Source organism: Lithobates pipiens, unplaced genomic scaffold (assembly GCF_037356315.1).
Source record: "Lithobates pipiens isolate NorthernLeopardFrog02 unplaced genomic scaffold, aLitPip1_a1.2 Scaffold_8, whole genome shotgun sequence".
Lineage (NCBI taxonomy): Eukaryota > Metazoa > Chordata > Amphibia > Anura > Ranidae > Lithobates > Lithobates pipiens.
Window position 1 is genome coordinate 127,287,615 of NW_027507903.1, and position 22,079 is coordinate 127,309,693.

Sequence of the window (22,079 nt, forward strand, 5' to 3'; positions counted from 1 at the left end):
TTGATGAGGCATGGACTGTCAGTAGATTATTTTTATTTTATTTTTTACAATATATATATTTTTATTATTTTGTACTATTTATATGTATTTTTTTACAATGCTTTTTGAGACAGGGAAGGGACTGAGGACAGAGATTCCCCAGTCCCTCACAGTTATGAATGGACAGAGTCCGTGATCACAAAATCCATGCATTCGGAAAAGGAAGGAGCTGGTAATGACAGATTTACTGACTCCTTCCTCCGCTCTCCATCCCGACAGATCCACAATGAGGGGGGACCAGAGGAGGACTCGGGGAGGACACAGGGGACAATCTGGGATTATTGGTGTGGCGGTGGGGGCAGTTACAAGCATGGACATAGGCGTGCGCACGGTGTGTGCCGAGTGTGCCTGGGCACACCCTAATCACCCTGTGTTTGTTAGTATCCCAAGATCTGCCTGGGCTGCCATGAAATGCTGCATCAGAGCAGTGAGTAGCCCCTGCTGCCTGTGAGACAGTATCACATTGAGCAGATCGTGAGGCTTGTAAGATCTGCTCAGTGTGAAACTGTCAAGTAATGTAACTGCTTGCAGGGAGAAAGGAGCTGTCAAAATTCAGCCATGAAGATTCTTATACATGCAGATCGTGTAAAAGTGGGCAGGGTTTCTTGAAGCACATATGTTCATTTCAGGAAAGCGAGATCATTATGTAATGCTTGTATATTGCAACACTTGCAGCTGATTTCCTGAATTGCACCAAAAGTCTCCAGAAACGTCAACAGTGATATTCTCCAGATCTCACCTCTTTTTGGGAGGGGCACAAAGAGCAGGGTAAAGGTTATAGAAGGCACTGTGCTAGGTATACCTGAATGATAATCCTGTTTGGATCAAGCTCCACCCTTACGAAGCTATAAATTAAAAAAATTTAAATAAATCCTTATTGATGTTTCAAGCATTCACACAGCCATCACAAATAATTTCTGAAATTTGCCTTTTAAATTGATTTCTTATGATCATCAGCTCCATCTAGTGGCCATAATGCAGCATTTGCTGAAATACAGTATATCAAATCAGGAAAATGCTGCAATATGGCCACTGGCTGACACAGGCAATCGTAGAAAATAAATGTATTCGGGTACATTCGCACAGGTGTTTTGCCACAGTGCGAATTTCAGTGGCAGATATCTACAAATATATGTTCCTGGGTTTGACAGCTGAGAGTGGTTAGCTGTGAGACTGCACTGCATTGATAGGCTGTCGGCGGCCACAGCGATTTGTGACTATTTGCACAACCAGCCATTACCTGATGTGATGGTGGCCGGACAATGAAAGCCATCTGTTACCTGTGGCTGAAACCTTTTAGGTACCCGAGCAAAAAGTTGAAAGAGACGTTAGGAGGGCACTTCTCTATTTAATAATTCATTGTTAGCGGATAACACTAAGTAAATGTTTCATAGAATGGCCAAGTCAGCTAAAAAGCACTCAGTGCTGATCAATAGTATACTAGCTTTTTCATACAGTACGTGTCCAAAGGCAGTGTATAGTAAGCAAGGCCCAAAATGCTTTATATTCATTAAATGTACATATTAGTCGGAAACTAAAAAAAAAAAAAAAAAAAAAAAAAAAAAAGCAAACAAATCTGGTTTATTAAAAAAAATACTTTTATTTGTAATTAAAATGTATATCAACATTGCCCTGTCATCACAGAGGTAATCAGAAACCTGGTGTGATACAGTTTCTAATCATGAGACAGAAGACAAGTGTCCCTTAGATAATGGAATGAAAATACAAATGCATACACTTTGGCTTATTTATAAAAAAAAAAAAAAAAAAAAAAAAAAGAAAGGAGGAGAGTGATATTCTACAATAACCAGCCAGGTTGATTGTTTTATAATTCATAATTAAAAACGAGCCCGATTAAACATGAATTATTGGTTCTTATGAGAAAAATGACCAATTGCTTGTGTTTTTTATATGTAAACGCCACAGATGTACATACGATTGGTGTGTGTATATATATTGGAATTATAGGTGAATAACAATTTCTTCCTGGCATGGTAGAATAGCTGCTACACCATGCATTCTTGACATACATTCCCACTAGACATTTTTTTTTATATAACTGCATTTAGTAACCAGAACTGTATATAACCGGTGCGGCTTTGGCCCTTCAATTATGCTTGAGGCATACAGAAAACCTGCCCAAATACAACACCATGGCTTAATGTTGGCCTCCCCAACTGTACTCTTACAGCCAACTACATCTATACATCTCTGTGGGTTATGATGGCTGTCAGTCCTATAGCTATAGACAATGTAGTGCTTTACAAGGCATATTGGTTTTCAGGATATCCTGGTACGCCTTATCCTGTGTGAATAGAGACTGAGGCAAAAAAGGATCAGTCTGCAAAACTTTACCACGAGGATAAGAAGCTTAATTTGAGCCATGTGTCTATTTTTTACATCTAACTGGCTGAAAAGAACTGTCAAATAAAAAAATAAGGATCCTTATCTTGGGGGGCTGTCTTGGCGAATGTAACCTAATGCCTAAAATATACTATTTTACAGGTATTATGAATTACAGTCATAACAACACCTAGTGAATGGCTTTTTCAAGAAGGTTCTCATTCAGAAGCTAGTAATTACCTTTTGGAATCAGAGTAATAAGGAGCCTAGCACAGCAAAATAGAGCAAAAAAACTTCAAATTTTAGAAAGCAAACTCATTAAAAAAAGAGGTACTGGCAGATCATCTTCCTGACATTGCCTAAAATCCCCTCGGTTAACTCATGCGGCTTATTTCAATGTGTCAGGCTGGATATTCAAATTGGTGTTCTGGATGTCAGTGCAATTTTGCTGACTTTTTACTATATCCTTCTTCATTTTGGTCGTTTAATTTAAATCTTTTCTAACAAGACTGGGGGGAAATGTCTGACAGCTTTCAAAAAAATGTTCACCATGGAATGTGCTTTCATCACTTTGATAAACTGGGGGAATCATACTGAAGTGGTTTAAAAAGGTAATCATTCACAAACACTCAGATGATAACACTGATTACTTGCCAAACAGAAATAATCATCATTTAAACAAGATGTAGAATTAATAGAATTAACAATGAGACATTTTATCTCAGTACATCAGGAAGACCAGAAACGATATAGTGTGTATATACATATACATACATACAAACACGCTAAATTACCAAGAGTAGGGACACTTGCCTTTACACACACACACACATGAACTTTAATGGCATCCCAGTGAGTCCATGAGGTTCAATATTGAGTTGGCCCACCCTTTGCAGCAAGAACAGCCTCAACCCTTTGGAGAAGGCTGCCCACAGGGTTTAGGAGTGTGTCTATGGGAATGTTTAATCATTCTTCCAGAAGCGCATTTTTGAAGTTAGGCACTGATGTTGGACAGAAGGCCTGGCTTGCAGTCTCCTCTCTAATTCTTCACAAAGGTATTCTATAGGGTTGAGGTCAGGACTGTGTGCAGGCCAGTCAAGTTCCTCCAACCCAAACTCACTTATCCATGTCTTTATGGACCTTGCTTTGTGCACTGGTCCAAAAAATTTTCGTGGAGGGGGGATTATGGCGTGCGGTTGTTTTTCAGGGGTTGAGCTTGGTCCCTTAGTTCCAGTGAAGGGAACTCTTAAGGCGTCAGCATACCAAGACATTTTGGACAACTTTATGCTCCTAACTTTGTGATAACAGTTTGGGGATGGCCTCTTCCTGTTCCAAAATAACTGTGCACCAATGCAGAGTTTGGGGTGGAGGAACATGACTGGCCTGCACAGAATTCTGACCTAAACCTGACAGAACACCTTTGAGATGAATTAGAGCAGCGACTTTGAGCCAGGCCTTCTTGTCCACATCAGTGCCTGACCTCACAAATGTGCTTCTGGAATAATAGTCAAACATTCCCACAGACACACTCCTAAACCTTGTGGACAGCCTTCCCAGAAGGATTGAAGCTGTTATAGCTGCAAAGGATGGGTCAATTCAATAATGAACCCTACGTACTAAGACTGGGATGCCATTAAAGTTCACGTGTGTGTAAAGGCAGGTGTCCCAATACATTTGGAAATATACACTTTTTAGTAGAGACCCTAGAGAATAAAATGGTGGTTGTTGCAATATTTTATGTCACGTTGTATTTGCGCAGCAGTCATTCAAATGCAATTTTTTGGAAAAGAAAAATTACAATTTAATAAAAAAAAAAAAGAAAAAGAAAACTAACCAGTAAAGTTAGCCCAATTTTTTTCGTATAATGCGAAAGATTTTATGCCACGAGAATAGAGAGAGAATAACGATCTTTTTAACCTAAGCAAAAAAAAAAAAATCATGATTCTCATTTTGGCCAGAATCGTGTAGCTCTATATTCCAGCAGTGTGACAGGTACGAATGAATACAAAGGTTCCTCGGATTGCCTGAGGCAGAGATCGAGACATCATCTACCTGCCCTCAGCCAATCAGAGGAATCCTTACATTCATATGAAAATACAAATGTTCCTATGAATGGCTGAGCAGCGCTCAGCTCTACTTGATTTTGTCAAAGTACCCGTCCTGCTGCCGAAACACAGCGCTGTATACTGTATTTTGAGCCTACATAAAGTAAAGTTCATACAGCTCTGACAGCCGCTGCATTTCTTGGTGAAGGAAATCATAAGTTTGAACCAGCTTGATCGAAAACGACTATTTAAAGTGCAATGAAACATGGAGCTAGGCTTGAGTCACTTTACTTTCGCCAGTGGAGGCCTTAATTGTTCTGAGTTTTTATTTGGATAATTACCTAGAGTCATTAGAAAAAAAAAAAAAAAAAAAATCTAGAGCCTGTTCCATACAGTATTCCTTTAGTTCCCCCATTTGAAAAATTAAGCCTGGATATCCATAGATGTAAAGCCGACTATACACTGTACAAATCTAATTGTTCTACTACAACTATGCAGTGCAAGGGCCTGCCTGATTTCGTAGAAATTGAAAGGATTTCTTAGGTTTGTCCTCATATTACAAAGTTTGTTTTTGTACAGAGATTTTACAATCCGGTTACATAGGGTAGGGCCAGCTTTAGGCTCCCTAAAAGGTGATAAAAGCCAATCAACACATTTACTGGGCTTTGTCATCTACATGGTTCTGTAAGTTCCTGATGCAGAAAGTCATGATGATATGAGAAAATTCTGTGCAAATTACACAAAAGCAAAAAAAAAAAACACAAGAAAAAAAAAATCAAACAGCATTTTTAGGGAAACCTACACGTACAGGAATGAAACATTACAAATGCGCACAAACAATACTGTGCATTAGCAATAATAAATACGAACTCTTTCAAAAAGGTTCTTTTAGAAAGAGAAAACAGTAACTGGTAATATATAAATATGCAACATTCTTATTAAACAGATTTACAGGTTTACACAACCTCTCCCTCCCAATTTAGCACAATCAAATAGAGGACAGATTTCTATAGAATAAACATTATTTCTGAGATCACAGAGAGAACTAAACCAGCCTAAGAGTTGTGGAAAAGGCAACAAAGGTGAACTGGGTTAGATGTCTATTGTTTGCCATCAGTCAAAGGAGTTGAAAAGCTTTTAAAAAAATGCAGACTTTTTAGAAAGCAGTGTGTTGCATCCAGTGATGTTGCTGACATCATCTTCATATATAGTGCTGGAGCCCTGAGTACAAGATATGATGCCGTTCCACACTTTCAGTGAAGACACAACCAAGATAAGAATAGGGATCTCTTGGTGCTAGTCATGGCTTCAACTCATTTCCCAATTATATTCAGCATGAGGACTGGAATGGTGCTCTTCAACTCCAATGTCATCCCTTTCGGGGTAAAAGCATATGTTCTTACAGATGCCCAGTTAAGCATAAGAACAGTAGTGCATGAATAAGTAATAGATACAATGAAGCCAGCAGGGGTGTTTTGGTGCGAGAGCAGAACACAAGTCGCAGTAGTCTTTTCAGTGGTGAGCTTCTTGCCTGAAATGAAAAATTACATAGAATGATTGCAAGATTGTTGGAGAGAGGTACTGGGTGCATGTATGTTTGGGAACGAAACATAGTTTTTAGTGAGACAATGAAAGGTTTTAAAATCATTTGGGACAAAAGAATTTAGAGCAAGAATCTTGCTTGGCTTTATGCAGTATATTCAGACTTAAAGTGGAGTTCCAGCCCCCCCCCCCCCCCCAATACTTTTTATTTTCTTTAAAAATACTCCTCCGTACTTGTTTAAACATATTTAGCAGCATTTAGAACATGCCATGTGTGTAGTCCCAGTAGTTTGTGTTAAAATATTTGAGGACAAACCAGATCTTGGAAGCAGGCAGGTTCCATGTCATCTGTGGGCATCTGATGCCCTCTTCTCTTGATTTTCAGGATTCGATGCAGCTGGCTACCCAGCTTGCACCTCCTGATCTGGTGCCTGCGCAGTGAGGCCCCTAAGCGGCTCTCTCTCTTCTTGACAGGTTGCCATAGCAATGGTGGAAGTTCCTGTCACATTGCTATAGCAACCTGTCAATCATGACATCCCAGTTCTCCCGTTTACGTCATTTCCAGTCTGGAAATAACACGAGATTTCATCACTAGGGGATTTGCAAGGACTCCTGGGATACAGGATGCTGCTATCCCAAGAGCACTTACAAATCACCTAGTGACGTAATCAGCTAGGTGGCTGCAGCAAAAGAGTAAAAAGGCATTTACAAACAAGAAAAAAAAAAATGTATTGCCATTTATTACAGAATTCAAGATGGGCATGACAGTAATTGGACATTCAAAAAACAGGTGGAATTCCACTTTAAGATAATATAACACAACTCCATACAACTCAATTTATGAAAGATTCAGATTTGCTTCGTTTGTTTTTTTTTATTTTTTTTATTTGGGTCTGAAGTTTCATTGATCTGCAGTCTTATCTGCCCAACACTATCTCCTAACTCCTCATAGTGCATATTAGTGTCTTAGGGGATAAGTTCACCTTTCTGAACATGTTACACCCAAATTATGTAACATGTTCAGCATCAGACAGCTCTTCCTCCTCCTCCTTGTAGCAGTGAGCTGGGGATCTTCTCCCCGTACTCACTGCCACAATTCAAAGAGCAGGGCCGCATCATTGAGTCACAGATCCCTGTGAATCAATGAACTACAAGAACTAACAGCCTTTGCAGCTGTTGGCTAGTAGTCTTCAATGAACTACCACTGCGCTGTCAAGCACTGTGGTAATTCATTAATTCTGTCAATGTAAAACTTCCTGCCTATACAATGTATGGGCAGACAGCTTACACTGACAATCTGCAGGAGACCTGCATGGCACCAGCAACCTGCTGATCACTGGTGATCCAGGCTCCTAAAACAAACAACAGTTTACTTCAACAGTAAATGCACATTATTTTACCAGCAAAAAAATGTGCATTTTTTTTTTTTTGTTAAAGGTGAATTTATCCTTTAAACATAATCTCTTAGTTGTATACTTTGATTTTAAAATAGAATTCTAGCCTAACACTAAGTATGCTTAAGGTCCCCTCCCCTCTCCTGTTACCTAACCTGTGTAAAAAAAGAGGAGTATACTTTTCTTTTTTTAGTCAGCTCTGCTTCAGTAAGCGGTGGCTGCAGGGGAGAGGAATGAATGCTCGACAACAGTGGGGAATTCCAAGAGCTGTGACATCATTCATAGGCCCCCATATCAAAGTCATTGTCGGCACTGCCTCCTCTCCACTGCAGCCGCTGCTCACTGACATGGTGACTACTGATTACAGTGATTTTCAGCTTCCTAGGGGACCCCACAGGTATGGCATATGACAGGGTCCAAATGCAGCCCACAGGCCAGATGTAGCCCTTTTGCTTGCCTTTATCCAGCCCTTAGGACACTATTTTTTTCAGTGATACTAGGCACTATTCCACCAAAGATGGTGCACTAGCCCTCCCACTGACTTTAACAATGTAATATTTGTCCCACTGACACCAGAAATAGGGCACTATTCTTCCCACTGACACCAATGATATCATTATTTTACTCTTTCTGACCACCAAGTCTATGACATTGTTTACTACCACTGAAGCCAGGACATTTTCTACTCCTACTGGCCACAGTTCAGACCCCCTAAATTTTGAAGGGCAGTAAACTGGCCCTTTGTTTAAAAAAATTTAGAGACCCCTGGTATATAGTAGAACTACAATGCTCCAAGCTGGACCAATGTCACTATGTCAAAATATCCATACCTACAATTCTTCTTTAAAGAAAATCTCTGCACATACAAAATATTACATTGCTCAGGTCAGAGATTCTCTTGTTAGGAAAGTCTGGATCAGCATGAAGCCCCAGAGAATGCACCATTATGGAAAAAAAAAAAAGCAATAATGGCATGTTTCATGTATCTATCCTCACGTGTTGACATATCTGTTCCAGGTAAATAACAAAAGTAATTAAACTATTTAGCCAGCCAAACGTAATATTTTTTTAGAAGCAGAAATAAGACGTTGCAGTGGAGCTGGAGAATGTCTGATAACAACACAAAGTACAAATAATACAACGGTAACAGAAAACTATAATAAACCTTTATCTGGGCAAGCTGTTTAAAAGCAAAATTTGGCTTGTTCACCTTAACATTTGGTACATCATGTGGCTCGATTAGCAATGACATCTCATGTGCTGCAACAGGTTTCTCATGGACTGACCAATCCTGTGAACTCAATCTACATAGGAAAAACAAAAAAACATATTATACCCTCAATTCAACTACATTTCGCTCACTGCAAACCACAACAGCGAAAACATTGGGCTGTGTTTTTATCAGATATAATAAGAAAGCATCCATCGCTTACGAACACACACACACACACACAAAAAAGAAAAAAACATTTTTTTTTGTAATACTTACCTGTAAAATCATTTTCTTTGATTACACACAGGGCACAGAGTTAGGCTAATACCCATTACCTACTGGGTTATACACCATCTCAAGGTGAATGGACATTGGTAGACAAAGTCTTAGACAGGAAGTTCGCCCCTATATAACCCCTCCCATACAGGAAGTACTTCAGTTTTGTAGCAAGCACTAAATCCTGAAAAGAGGGGAAGGACCTCTGTGTCCTGTGATATATTCAAAGAAAAGGATTTTACAGGTATGACAAAAAAATCATGTTTTCTTTATCATGCATCACAGGACACAAAGTTAGGCTGATATTCATTACCTACTGGGATGTCCCAGAGCAATAGCTTTGAGGGGGGGGGGGGACACTCTGTCAAACAGAAATAGCCATCAGACTTTAAAAACGGCAGTCTGTAGTACACTATGGCCAAAAGCCGAATCTTTGGCTGCTCCAACATCTACCTGATAAAATCTTGTGAACGTATGCACTAAAGGCCAGGTAGCAGCATTACAAATCTGAGCCACAGATACCCGTTGGCGAAAAGCCCAAGAGGTTCCTACATACCTGGCAGAATGAGCTATCACCCTAAAGGGAGGAGCCTTGTGTTTCAGACCATAAGCCTGAATGACCAACTGGCAGACCCAATTGGCAATGGAAGCTTTGGAAACTGACTGCCCCTTCTTGGGTCCTTCTGATAAAACAAAAACAGAATGCGATCCTCAGATCTCCACAGATCAAATAAACTCTGACTGCACAGACAACGTCCAAGGAATGCAGTTGTCTCTCTTCCGCCGAATGAGGCTGAGAGAAAAAAGACAAAAAATAGTGTCCCGATTTAAATGAAAGGCCGACACCACCTTTGGCAAGAAGGATGGAATAGGATGCAACACCACCTTGTTGTGGTGAAGAATTAGGTATGGTTCCCTATATGAGAAGCCCACCAATTCCGACACCCGTCTAGCCGAGGTGATGGCCATCAGGAAGGCTAGCTTGTGTGACAGCAAGACTAATGGCATTACCTTGATAGGTTCAAATGGTTGTTTCTGTAACACAGACAGCACCAAAATTTAAGGTCCCAAGGACACATAGGTGACCTAATGGGAGGTAAGCAAATGTGTTGCCCCCTGCAAAAAGGTTCGGACCAACGAATGGGCAGCTAAAGGCCTTTGGAAGAATACTGACAGGGCCAAAATCTGACCTCTGATTGTACTCGGACAAAATCTGATTTCCACAGCCGACTGTAGAAAAGAGAGAATTCTCCCAATCACCAAGCAATACAAATCTTCCAGACCTTATGATAGATCTTCCTAGTGACCGCTTTCCTAGCATTCACTAGGGTAGACACCACTGGTTCCGAGATGCCACGATCCTTCAGCACCCTGGCTTCAATAGCCATGCAAATTTAGAGACTGTAAATTGGGGTGAAATATAGGACCCTGAGACAGTAGATTGTGGTGGTGAGGAAGCATCCATGGCCCGTATATTGCCAATCTCTGGGAACCAGGGCCTTCTGGGCCAGGCTGGTGCCACCAGAATGACTGGAACCCCCTTCTCTCCAAATCCTGCGCAACAAATGTGGAAGGAGAGGGATTCGGGGAAAGCATAAACTAGGGAGTACTGGCTCCATGGAACTACCAGAGCATCTGCTGCGGTTGCCAGAGGAACCCTTGTTCGGGACACAAACTGATGTAATTGTTGTTGAACCTGGATGCCAATAGATCGACATCAGGCCATCCACAATGCTGGCAAATTTTCTGGAACACCCGACCATTCCACCAGGCAGATCTGCTGGAGGCTGAGATAATCTGCCTTCCAGTTCTCTATTCCGGGATATGAACCGCCAATAGAACTGGCACACGTCCCTCTGTCCAGGCTAGCATGTGGTTCACCTCTTTCTGAGCTGAATGACTCTTGGTACTGCCCTGATGGTTTATATAGGCTACTGCAGTGGCATTGTCGGACTGAACCTTGATAGGGCAATCCTGAAGCTCCACTCCACAACTCCAGGATGTTGATGGGCAGGGCTTTGTTCTGCCCTTGACCATCTCCCCTGAGCTGTGAGCCCCTCCAAGCTACTACTGCGTGGACAGAAGCCATTCGAAAGGACTGGAATAATAGATGCCGATCCGTGTCCCCCTTTGGTTTTTGAACCGTGAACAGGTTTGAATAAAACCCCGTGCCCCATTCGGCTACAGGAACCTGTATAATCACTACATGATGCACTAAATGATCTCATGCCTGAAACAATAAGTTTCTCTTTGGAGGATCCGAGGGAATGCTGGATCTTAGAAACCTCTGAGGGGGAATCCCCTGCAATTCAAGCTTGTAACCGTGGGATAAAGTCCAGATGACCCACTCGCCCTGAACTACGGTTTTCCAAATGTCCACAAAATGCAGCAGCCTCCCTCCCACCCGATAGAGTGGGGGTGTCCCCTCAAAAGGAGGGCCTGGTGCCGGGTTTAGAAGAGTTGTGGACCCAGGTTTTCTTCTGGCCCTGCAGCTTGACCTTGGCTCTGGTGTCTTGTTGGCAGGGGAACTGCCTTGGCGATGAGACACCTGAGGAAGTGGTCCCGGAGGTTTTAAACGAGGGATCCCTGGCCCTTCTCTTCACAGGATTTAGAGAGCTCTTCCCTCTGGAAATTCTTTGGATATATTTGTACAAATCATTACCAATCAAAACGTTCCGCATTAAAGGGGAACCCTGCCAATAACGTCTTACAAGGAAGCTTGGCTGACCAGTTCTTAAGTTTGAAGTTTGCTATTGGTGGAATTTGGACGTCAAGTATCACATTTCCATACTACCGCATATATTTGAAGTCCCACGTATAAGAATCGGATGGGGTTACATGAAGGACTGATTCATTGATGTTGTAGAGTCTTGACCTCTCATGAGGATTTTTTTATGTGCATAGCATTTTCCCATTCTCTGCGATTTTTTATGAACTGCACAGATTATCTTTTATAATTTAATGTTATGCATTTTGGATTTGATATTCATTTGCTTTTTATTAATATTTATTAGTTTCACTACTATACTATATACCATAAAAGGACACCCACCAGATATGCCACCCTAGACCACCAGGGATATACCTATCAGTGCCCAGGCAGCTGCCAATCAGTACCCAAGGCAGCTGCCAACAATGCCTGCCAGTGCCATCAGTGATGCCTATCAGTGCAATCAGGCCAGCCCTTCAGTGCCACCTATGAGTGAGCATCAGTGCCGCCTAATCGGTGCCCATCTGTGAAGGAGAAAATGTACTTTTTTACAAAATTGTATAGCAGAAACAAAAGAAAAAAGAAAAAAACTTTTTTTTCTTAAATTTAGTTTTTGCTTAGCAAAAAATAAAAATTGCAGAGGTGATCAAATACCACCAGAAAGGTTTCGTTGTGGGGAAAAAAGGACGTCAATTTTGTTTGGTTACAATTTTGCGTGACCGCGCAATTGTCAGCTAAAGCGACGCAGTGCCGAGAAAAAAATTCTCTGGTCAGGAAGGGGGTAAATCCTTCCGGGGGCTGAAGTGGTTAAGGAAGAGTCTGCCACATCTACGGCTGCTCCATTTCTTAACAAACTTTTCCTCCATGGGATATAAAAGGGAAAACCTCTTGGGAGGAACGAAAATCCTGTCAGCATACACTGCCTGTTTCAACAGTGGGTGCAAGGGGAATGCCTGTGCGGTCTGACCCCAAAGAGGACCAGGGGGGCTCAGAAACATCTACAGGAGGCAATTTAAAGGCAGAACGAACCATCTCGGCAAGAGCCTGCATCAAAAGCCTCTGCGACTGAGAGGCTGATACCAACTGGACATCTTCTGGCCCAGATTTCTCAGAAGCAGACTCATCTGCCAGGCCCTCCACAGAATCCTTGCCATTTAGCGCTTCCCCATCCTCAATCCATTCCTGCTCTAAGATAGGAGGCTCGGGGAGGGGGATCTGTCATGCTTCTTACCTTGTGAGATAGAGGCAATCGTGTCAGAAATCCTGTCATCTAACCTGTCTGAGGGCAGATCATCCCTGGTGAGAAAGGCTGAAGTAGCAGCGTTGACCATAGACACAATACCAGACAGGCGCAGAGCCTCAGATTGCCCAGAAGCCTCTGGTCTTTCAGGGAATAAAACACTAGGGTTTAGACTAGGCTCCTCAGGAGCTACTGATGACTTAGATGTAGTGTAGTGTAATCCCTGTAGTGTAAGTCCCGTTCCTCTTTTTTAAAGACATTGCAAGCCACAAAAAGGAAGTACTTGGGTTTAGTATTTACACACCCCAGAAGGAAGACCCTTTTTAATAGGACTTACCAAGCCCCTATGCAACAGTCCTGCTAAGCACATTAGACTGCCAAGCAACACCTGGTGACTTACGTGAACCGGGTAAGGAGAAATTGATGAAAATGTCTGGTCCCCTGGAAGCACTGCATGTCTGCCATACTCCACTTAAATAAGCTGGCTGTGACCTGGGACGTTCCACACATGCATGTGCATGTACGTGCGTGGGTTCCAGTGAATAAATGCAGGTGTATTAGCAGATGACGCAAATCTTCGAACACCAAGATCAAGCTACGGTGCATGCACGGCTCTGTGTGCGCACAACGACTATGGTGAAGCCGCGTGTGCCATGGGCGCCAAACAGCTGCGAACACTTGTGCACTTTGGCCAGCGCACGTGCGCCATGGCAAACCACGATGCACAATGGCGCAACCTCGTGCGTGAACCATCCATTAAGAAAAAAATATACTCTTTGCAAACAACCACTTCTAGCCCAAAACGCCCCCCTGTGGTCACCGCACAGCCTCTAGCTAGCTTGACTGATTGTTACAATCACTGGGGCACCCCACAACAAGTAAATACCCTTACCCGTCCAGGCACAGGGCAGCTGTAGAAAAGAGCCCAATCTTCACCCATCATGGCGGGTTCCATCACTTGGGGACCTTCAAGGACTGAGTAACCCTTTCATGTTTTATGGTCCACTCCCTTGGACTTGTACAGCACCCTGTACAAATGCCTTAGCTCTGTGGTGTCGAGGATTCCACTATGCAGGCAAAACCTTGCAGGATCCTTGCGTCTTCTTTGTGAAGCTTGTGTACTATTTATTTAAGCATAAAAGCTCTTCTTCAAATGGATCTGATCGGTCAATCCCTTGATTCATTTAAGAACCGTTTTTTGGGACTAAAGACCTGGAACTCGGAGAGCTCAACAAAATGTGTCCATCCACCTTGCAGACACTGGTAAAAAACTAAAGTACTTCCTGTATGGAAGGGTTTATATAGGGGCAGACTTCCTGTCTTAGACTTTGTCTACCAGTGCCCATTCACCTAGAGATGGCGTATAACCCAGTAGGTAATCAATATTAGCCTAACTCTGTGTGCCGTGATGTATGATAATGAAATAAAAAATAAAAGCCATCAAACAATCATCATGAAAGTAACAGAACTTAAAAACCAATGGAGAGATTTAGATCAATACACTTTATGCTTAACACTCCATAATCAAGACCCTTTTAGACTACCTTGATCTTACCTGTCCTGAGCACCATTTTACTTAGATGGTCTAGGCCAGCTGTCTTACCTGTTTATATTTTCTTCCAATTCCTGTATCCGGTCCTCTGCTCTTTGGCGTTCCTCCCTCAGCTGTTGCTCCAGGACTGACCTGTCATGTTCATGCTCAGTACTCTGTTGCTTCAGTTCCAGATATCTATACAGAAAGAAATAATTTTTTTAAACAAAAAATAAGTGTGGCATTTCATGGGATTACTGTTATGACATTGGGAAAAACACCTCTAAGCTAATGGCAGCTTTGGGGTTCAGGAGGTGTTCATTTTATGGGTTAGTGTAGAGGTCCCTTTTGAGACAGACACGGTTTTACCTTTGTTTTTTTTTTAATTAGGTGCCCAAAAATTAGCAGCACTGATGCAGAAAACTGATGGCTTTGGAGCCATTCTGAAGCCAGCAGATTAGAGACTCTGTATCAGGGAGGTGAAAACCCAAAAACACATATAGGTCATTTTTTCATTGTGTACCTGCTTGTAAAAACCCAGATGACTACCTAAACTAAGTAGAAAAAAAAACCCATCCATTTATTATCACTACAGAAACTGGTGGTATATTAAATTCTCAAAAAAAAGTGAAATGAAAGGAAAACAAATGTTAAAAGAGAAGTTCAGAAATGCAGAAAATAAAAATAAAAATTATACCTCACCTAGATTGGCTGCAGCACCAACCCCAGCTGCAGCTTTCCCCTGCTGGCTCTACGCTGAGAACTGAGCAAACATTACTGATCACTCAGTTCTCCCCCTCCACTCTGAGCAGAAAGTATGGGACTGTCAAGTACCGTCTCTCTGCTCTGACCCTCCGGCGCTCACTGGAGCGCTGGTCTATGGAAGGGGTGGGAGAAGCTGGTTCAAGCCATCAGCAGCATCCTTAGAGGTTGAGCCAGCTGCTGGTCTAGGCATCTGGGTGGATCCTGACTGTAAAGTCTGGCTCCTTTCCCAAGCCTGGACCAGCTGAATGATGGATTGCACTCCTGTGATCCATGGGAGAAGTATATACAAAAAATATTTGGCAATACTTCTCCTTTAACATTTGACTTCTTAACCACTTAAATACAGCATACTGTTTTTGGTACTGGGAGCTGTTTGAGTGGGATTTTCATGCCAAAAATTAATTAACATGTGTACAAGCATGTACAGCAAATGGAAAAAAAGCATTTGACCCCCTACTGATTTTGTACGTTTGCCCATTGACAAAGAAATGAATAGTCTATAATTTAATGGTAGGTTTATTTTAACAGTGAGAGACAGAATAAAAATAAAAAATTATCCAGAAAAACACATTTCAAAAAAGTTATGAATTGATTTGCATTTTAATGAGTGAAATAAGTATTTTCCCCCTTTGCAAAACATGACTTACTACTTGGTGTCAAAAGCCTTGTTGGCAATCACAGAGGTCAGACATTTCTTGTAGTTGGCCACCAGGTTTGCAGCTCGAACCTTCAGCTCCATCCACATATTTTCTATAGGATTAAGGTCTGAAGACTGGCTAGCCCACTCCAGGACCTTAATGTGCTTCTTCTTGAGCCAATCCTTTATTGCCTTGGCAGTGTGTTTTGGGTCATTGTCATGCTGGAATACCCATCAACGACCCATCAACGACCCATTTTCAATACCCTGGCTGGAGGGAAGGAGGTTCTAACCCAAGATTTGATGGTTCATGGCCTCGTCCATCGTCCCTTTGATGCGGTAAAGTTGTTCTGTTCCCTTAGCAGAAAGACACCCCCAAAGCATAATGTTTCCACCTTTGTTTGACGGTGGGGATGGTGTTCTTGGGGTCATAGGCAGCATTCTTCTTCCTCCAAACACGGCGAGTTGAGTTGATAACAAAGAGCTCGATTTTGGTCTCCTCTGACCACAACACTTTTACCCAGTTGTCCTCTGAATCATTCAGATTTTCATTAGCAAACTTCAGACAGGCCTGTACATGTGCTTTCTAGAGCAGGAGGACCTTGCCAGCGCTGCAAGATTTCAGTCCTTCACAGCGTAGTGTGTTATGAATGTTTTTTTTTGCGTCTATGGTCCCAGCTGCCTTGAGATCACTGACAAGATTCTCCTGTGCAGTTCTGGGCTGATTCCTCACCGTTCTCATGGTCATTGAAACTCCAAGAGGTCAAATGTTGCATGGAGCCCCAGACCGAGGGAAGGAGATTCACAGTTACTTTCATTTGTGAATAATCGCACCAACTCTTGTCACCCTCTCACCAAGCTGCTTGGCGATGGTCTTGTAGCCCATTCCAGCCTTGTGTAGGTCTACAATCGTGTCCCTGACATCCTTGGATGACTCTTTGGTCTTGGCCATGGTGGAAAGATTGGAATCTGCTTCTGTGGACAAGTGTCTTTTATAAAGGTAAAAAGCGGAGATTAGGAGCACTCCCCTAAGAGAGTGCTCCTAATCTCAGATCATTACCTGTATAGAAGACACCTGGGAGCCAGAAATCTTGCTGATTGATAGCGGATCAAATACTTATTTCACACATTAAAATGCAAATCAATTTATGAAACTTTTTTGAACTGTGTTTTTCTGGATATTTTTGTTGTTATTCTATAAATTATAGACTGATCATATCTTTGTCAGTGGGGAAATGTACAAAATAAGCAGGGGATCAAATACTTTTTTCCCCTTATTGTATCTGTCAAGTAACCCTATCCCTAATTAACTGAGTAATAACAAGTAAAGCTATACTCAAATCTAAAAATAAAACACATTCATTAACCACCTGCCACAAAATCTCGTACCTGTACGTCATTTTGCTCAAGTGGTTGTACCGGAGTGATGTCTGCAGCTGCAGACATCACCCCAGTACCATTTTTTAGAGCCGACGGTCAGCTTTCTTGTAATAACAACCGATGCTGCTAAGCAGCCACACGGCCATTATTACAAGCAGCTAACCCGGGGCTCTCCCGTCCCACCGGCACTTCCACCAGCTGGCCAGAAACTCGAAAATTGCTGAAATCGACTTTGATCGGGTTGCTGATGTAGTAACCCGGAATCCCAATCTTGTTATTTTGAATGCTTTTAAAAGTGGAGAGGAGGGGGTTGGGGTCTTTTAAACCCCAAATCCCTCCATAAAGAGTGCATGTCACTGCCTATTACTGTGACAGCAATAAAAGTGATCTGAATTTTTATTTTTTAAAAGGGACAGAGTAAATAAATAAAAGAAGAAAATTATTTTTTCTTTATTGCGCCCCATTCCCTCCGTGCTCACACGTCAAAGCAAGCGCATATGTAAGTCACGCCCGCATATGTAAAGAGTGTCCAACCCACACATATGAGGTATCACCGTGATTGTTAGAGCGACAGCAATAATTCTAGTGCAAGACCTCCTCTGTAACTCTTAACAGGTAACCGTTAAAATATAAGTATCGTCAGTGGAGATTTTTAAGTACTGTAGTTTGTCGCCATTTCATGAGCGTGTGCAATTTTAAAGCGTGACATGTTAGGGATCTATTTATTCGACATAACATCATCTTTCACAATATACAAAAAAATGGGGCTAACTTTACCATTTCATTTTTATTTAATTCATCAAAGTGGATTTTTTTTATAATTGCGATTGAAAGACTGCAGCACAAATACAGTGTAACATAAAATATTGCAATGACTGCCATTTTATTCTCTAGGGTCTTTGCTATTTCAAATTACAGTATGAATTTACAAAAATCCATTACATGTTCTTTTACATACAACTACTAAAAGTATCTGTACTTTATTTCTCTTGATATTATCCCATTGTAATCCCATGTAGAACTAAACATTGCAGTGGTAGACTTGCAGCAGTTTGAGTTAATCTGAGTCCTGGATATAAGTAGGGAACAGTAATGCCTCGTACACACGATCAAACAATCCGGTGGAATACTCAAGTCCGCCGGACAATCCCCCCCGTGTGTGGGCTCCGGCTGACTTTTTTTTACCCTTTCCTGGCCGGCTGGGTAGCATGCTCGGATAAGGGTCTGATATGGACCTAGGGGGGATCCCCACGCCGATTTTTCGTACGGATTCCCCTTTAACTCCATACCAGGTTACGGAGGCGCCGCTGGCCTCGGCTACCTGGAGACGCGCTCAAAATGAGCGGACTTTTTCCGGGCGGAAAAAGTCCGTTCATTTCAAAAGTACGGCGGACTGGCACACACGCGGCCGGATTGGCCGCCGAAATGCGAGTCCGGCGGACAGATTGGAGTGCAAAAATACTTTTAGTCCGCTGGACTTTTGGGTAAAAAAAAGTCCGCCGGAGCACACACACGGGGGGGGGGGGGTTGTCCGGCGGACTTGAGTCCGTGGGACTTTTCCACCGAATTGTTTGATCGTGTGTACGAGGCATTACTGTTCCCTACTTATATCCAGGACTCAGATTAACTCAAACTGCTGCAAGTCTACCACTGCAATGTTTAGTTCTACATGGGAAGGAGGCGTCGCTGGCCCCAGCTACCGGGAGACACACTCAAAGACACAAAATGAGCGGACTTTCCTCCACGTGTGTGGGCGAGTCTGTTTATTTCAGAAGTACGGCGGATAGTCCGGCGGACTTAGTACGCCGTATTAGTCCGCTGAAAAAGTGCCGTGTGTGGGCAAGTAGCTCGTTCGGAAAGTCCGCCAGACTAAGTCCACCGGATAGTCTGCCACGTGTGTACGCGGCATAAGAGGGATAATAGAATGTGGTGAGGGGACGCAGGCACCTGACACACTCCAAAGTATTGAGAAAGTGCAGGGTGCACTCCAAGTTCCCATACTAAAAAATAAACTGGTGACTGATCGAAGTGGATCCAAAGTGATCAATTCACCCAAAGTGTAAATATTCAAAAAATGCTTGTGCTGGTCTCCACCAGTATTACAGGCTGCTCACCTCACATATGAGTCAAAATCAGCAGTGTTCCCCTCTGGGGATAATGAAGATTACTGGCGTGGTGTATACACTCAAACTCCTTTATCCCAGACACCTTCTTTGGCTCCACCCCTACTGAAGAAGTCAACGCTCTGATGACACGAATCTAGGGGGTGCGGAGTCTGCGTAATGTCACATCGTGGCCATCTCGAGACTTTGTTGTCTAAAAGGTGTCTCAGCTAGCATGGCTCATTGTGCCATACTTGTGAGTGCACCTACCATTTTTCTATGTGAATAATCTCAGACAGAACACTAGATTTGACCCTCTTTTTTGCATATTATATCCTATTTGGTAAGTCGATTGGAGTTCTGCAGAACCCAAAGATGATGTCTGGGATAAAGAAGTTTAAGTGTCTACACCACGCCAGTAATCTTCAATATCCCCAGAGGGAAACACTGCTGATTTTGACTCATATGTGAGGTAAGCAGCCTGTGATACTAGTGGAGGCGAGCACAAGCCCTTTTTTTAATATTTGCACCTTGGATGAATTGATAATTTTGGATCCATTTCAAACAGTCACCAGTTTATTTATAGCACAGATCGCTGTATAAACGTCACTGGTCCCAAAAATGTGTCAAAAGTGTCCGCTTTGTCTGTCGCAATATCACAGTCCCAATAAAAATCACCGATTGGCGACATTACTAGTAAAAAAAAAAAAATTTATAATAATAATAATAATAATAAAGATGCAATAAATCTATACCCTATTTTGTAGACGCTATAAACTTTGTGCAAACCGATCAATAAACACGTATTGCGATTTTTTTACCAAAAAGTATTTGGTATGTAGAAGAATACATGTCGGACTAAACTGAGGGAAAACATTTGTTTTCGTTTTTGTTAAAAATTGGGATATTTATTATAGCAAAACGTAAAAGATATTGTTTTGTTTTTTTTTTCAAAATTGTCGCTCTTCTTTTGTTTATAGTGCAAAAAATAAAAACCGCAGGGGTGATCAAATACCACCAAAAGAAAGCTCTATTTGTGGCCCTTCAGGGCCGCCTAATCAGTGCTTCCTATCAGTGACACCTCATCAGCGCACATCAATGAAGGAGAAAAATTACCAGTTTTCAAAATTTTATAACAAAACTATGAAACTTTTTTTTTTGCATAAACAATCAAGCAATGGTGTTGAGCTGTGATAATATAAATACACACTTACAATGTGGACACGGATATAGAGTACTTAACAGCTAGCATAGATACAATGAAAAAAAAAAGGCATAAATATAACAATGAAGCTTCAGAATGTCCAAATGTGCAACATAGTGCAAAGTGCAAACAAATTAAGGTGCAAGCGATCAAAATAAAGTGTCTGAAAGTCCTTTACAACTCATAAACCAATAATATCACACCCTATTTCTTGCTTTATGTTGAATAAATTTACATCAAGTGTTAAACATACTACACCAGAGAGCCTCTGTGTTTCTCTATTTTACCTGCTTGACACACTGGGAGAAAACCACTCTGCTGAGTACCTGTCCCTGGAAACAAGCTGTGACCCTTTAGGTGATCTACAACTGAGAAGAAAGGAAAGACGCTCCTTCCCCTCTGCCCCAGAGTGACCCACTGGCTTTACTATATGCTGCTTACCTTGCAGCTGTAAGGTAATAAGTTAGTACACCTGCGGGTGACATTTCTCACCGAAGATTCACCTATAGTCACTGTGTCACCCTACTGATGCTACCCCACATCCTGCACCTTGCAGTTTAATACTAAGTGGAATCCATACCACTCATTGCACCTTTGCACATTTGGACATTCTGAAGGTTTGCCTTCTGTATGGTGTGATTATTATTGTTTTATGAGTTGTAAAGGACTTTCAGCCACTTTATTTTGTTCGCTTGCACCTTAATTTGTTTGTTTGCACTATGTTGCACATTTGGACATTCTGAAGCTTCATTGCTATATTTATGCCATTTTTTTTCATTGTATCTATGCTAGCTGTTAAGTACTCTCTTTCTCTATTGTACTTAGCCCGTTTCCACTCCTATTTTGCTTTTTTGCACATTATCGATTACGTTTTTTATTATTTTACCTAAATTGTATTTTGTCCCATATCAGTGTCCACGTTGTAAGTTGGTATTTATATTAATCGCAGTTCACATTGGAGAGCAACACCATCGCTTGATTGTTTTTTGCAAATATTTTTTTGGGGTAGTGTTTGGCCCATACGGTGGTTGCAGCACCATTGACCATTATTTATTCATAGTCCATTGGAGCGCAGGAATAACTATTTTTAAAAATAAATAAAAAACCCAACAGTGATTAAATACTACCAAAAAATTTAAAATGTTTCATATGGGTACAGTGTTGCAACTGTCATTCAAAGTGTGACAGCACTGATAGATGAAAATTTGTCTGGGCAGGAAGGGTGTTCAAGTGCTCAGTAAGCAAATGGTTAAGGAGCAGACCTAAAATAATATAAAAGAAGGGATAGTTAACAATGTCACAAATAAGATACAGTGGGGAAGGAAAGTATTCAGACCCCTTAAATTTTTCACTCTTTGCTATATTGCAGCCATTTGCTAAAATCATTTCAGTTCATTTTTTTTGTTCATTAATGTGCACACAGCACCCCATATTGACAGAAAAACACTGAATTGTTTACATTTTTGCAGATTTATCAAAAAAGAAAAACTGAAATATCACATGGTCCTAAGTATTCAGACCCTTTGCTCAGTATTTAGTAGAAGCTCCCTTTTGATCTAATACAGCCATGAGTCTTTTTGGAAAAGATGCAACAAGTTTTTTACACCTGGATTTGGGGATCCTCTGCCATTCCTCCTTGCAGAACCTCTCCAGTTCTG

General features: G+C 41.7%; 1 protein-coding gene and 1 long non-coding RNA gene across 3 annotated transcripts in view; one reads left to right on the forward strand and one right to left on the reverse strand.

The window, feature by feature from the left end:
- LOC143962110 (uncharacterized) overlaps nucleotides 1–22,079 on the forward strand; it is a 767,356-nt gene that overhangs the window by 126,283 nt on the left and 618,994 nt on the right. The window lies entirely within an intron of this gene.
- Nucleotides 1,620–22,079, reverse strand: part of GOLGB1 (golgin B1) — an 89,693-nt gene continuing 69,233 nt past the window's right edge. For both annotated transcript variants that reach the window (XM_077471017.1, XM_077471016.1), the window contains exons 14-16: nucleotides 14,406–14,531; nucleotides 8,574–8,667; nucleotides 1,620–5,958 (exon numbers count right to left, since the gene is read on the reverse strand). In XM_077471017.1, the coding sequence (XP_077327143.1) occupies nucleotides 5,827–5,958; nucleotides 8,574–8,667; nucleotides 14,406–14,531 (352 nt within the window). In that variant the 3' untranslated portion in view covers nucleotides 1,620–5,826. The remainder of the gene's footprint in view (nucleotides 5,959–8,573; nucleotides 8,668–14,405; nucleotides 14,532–22,079) is intronic.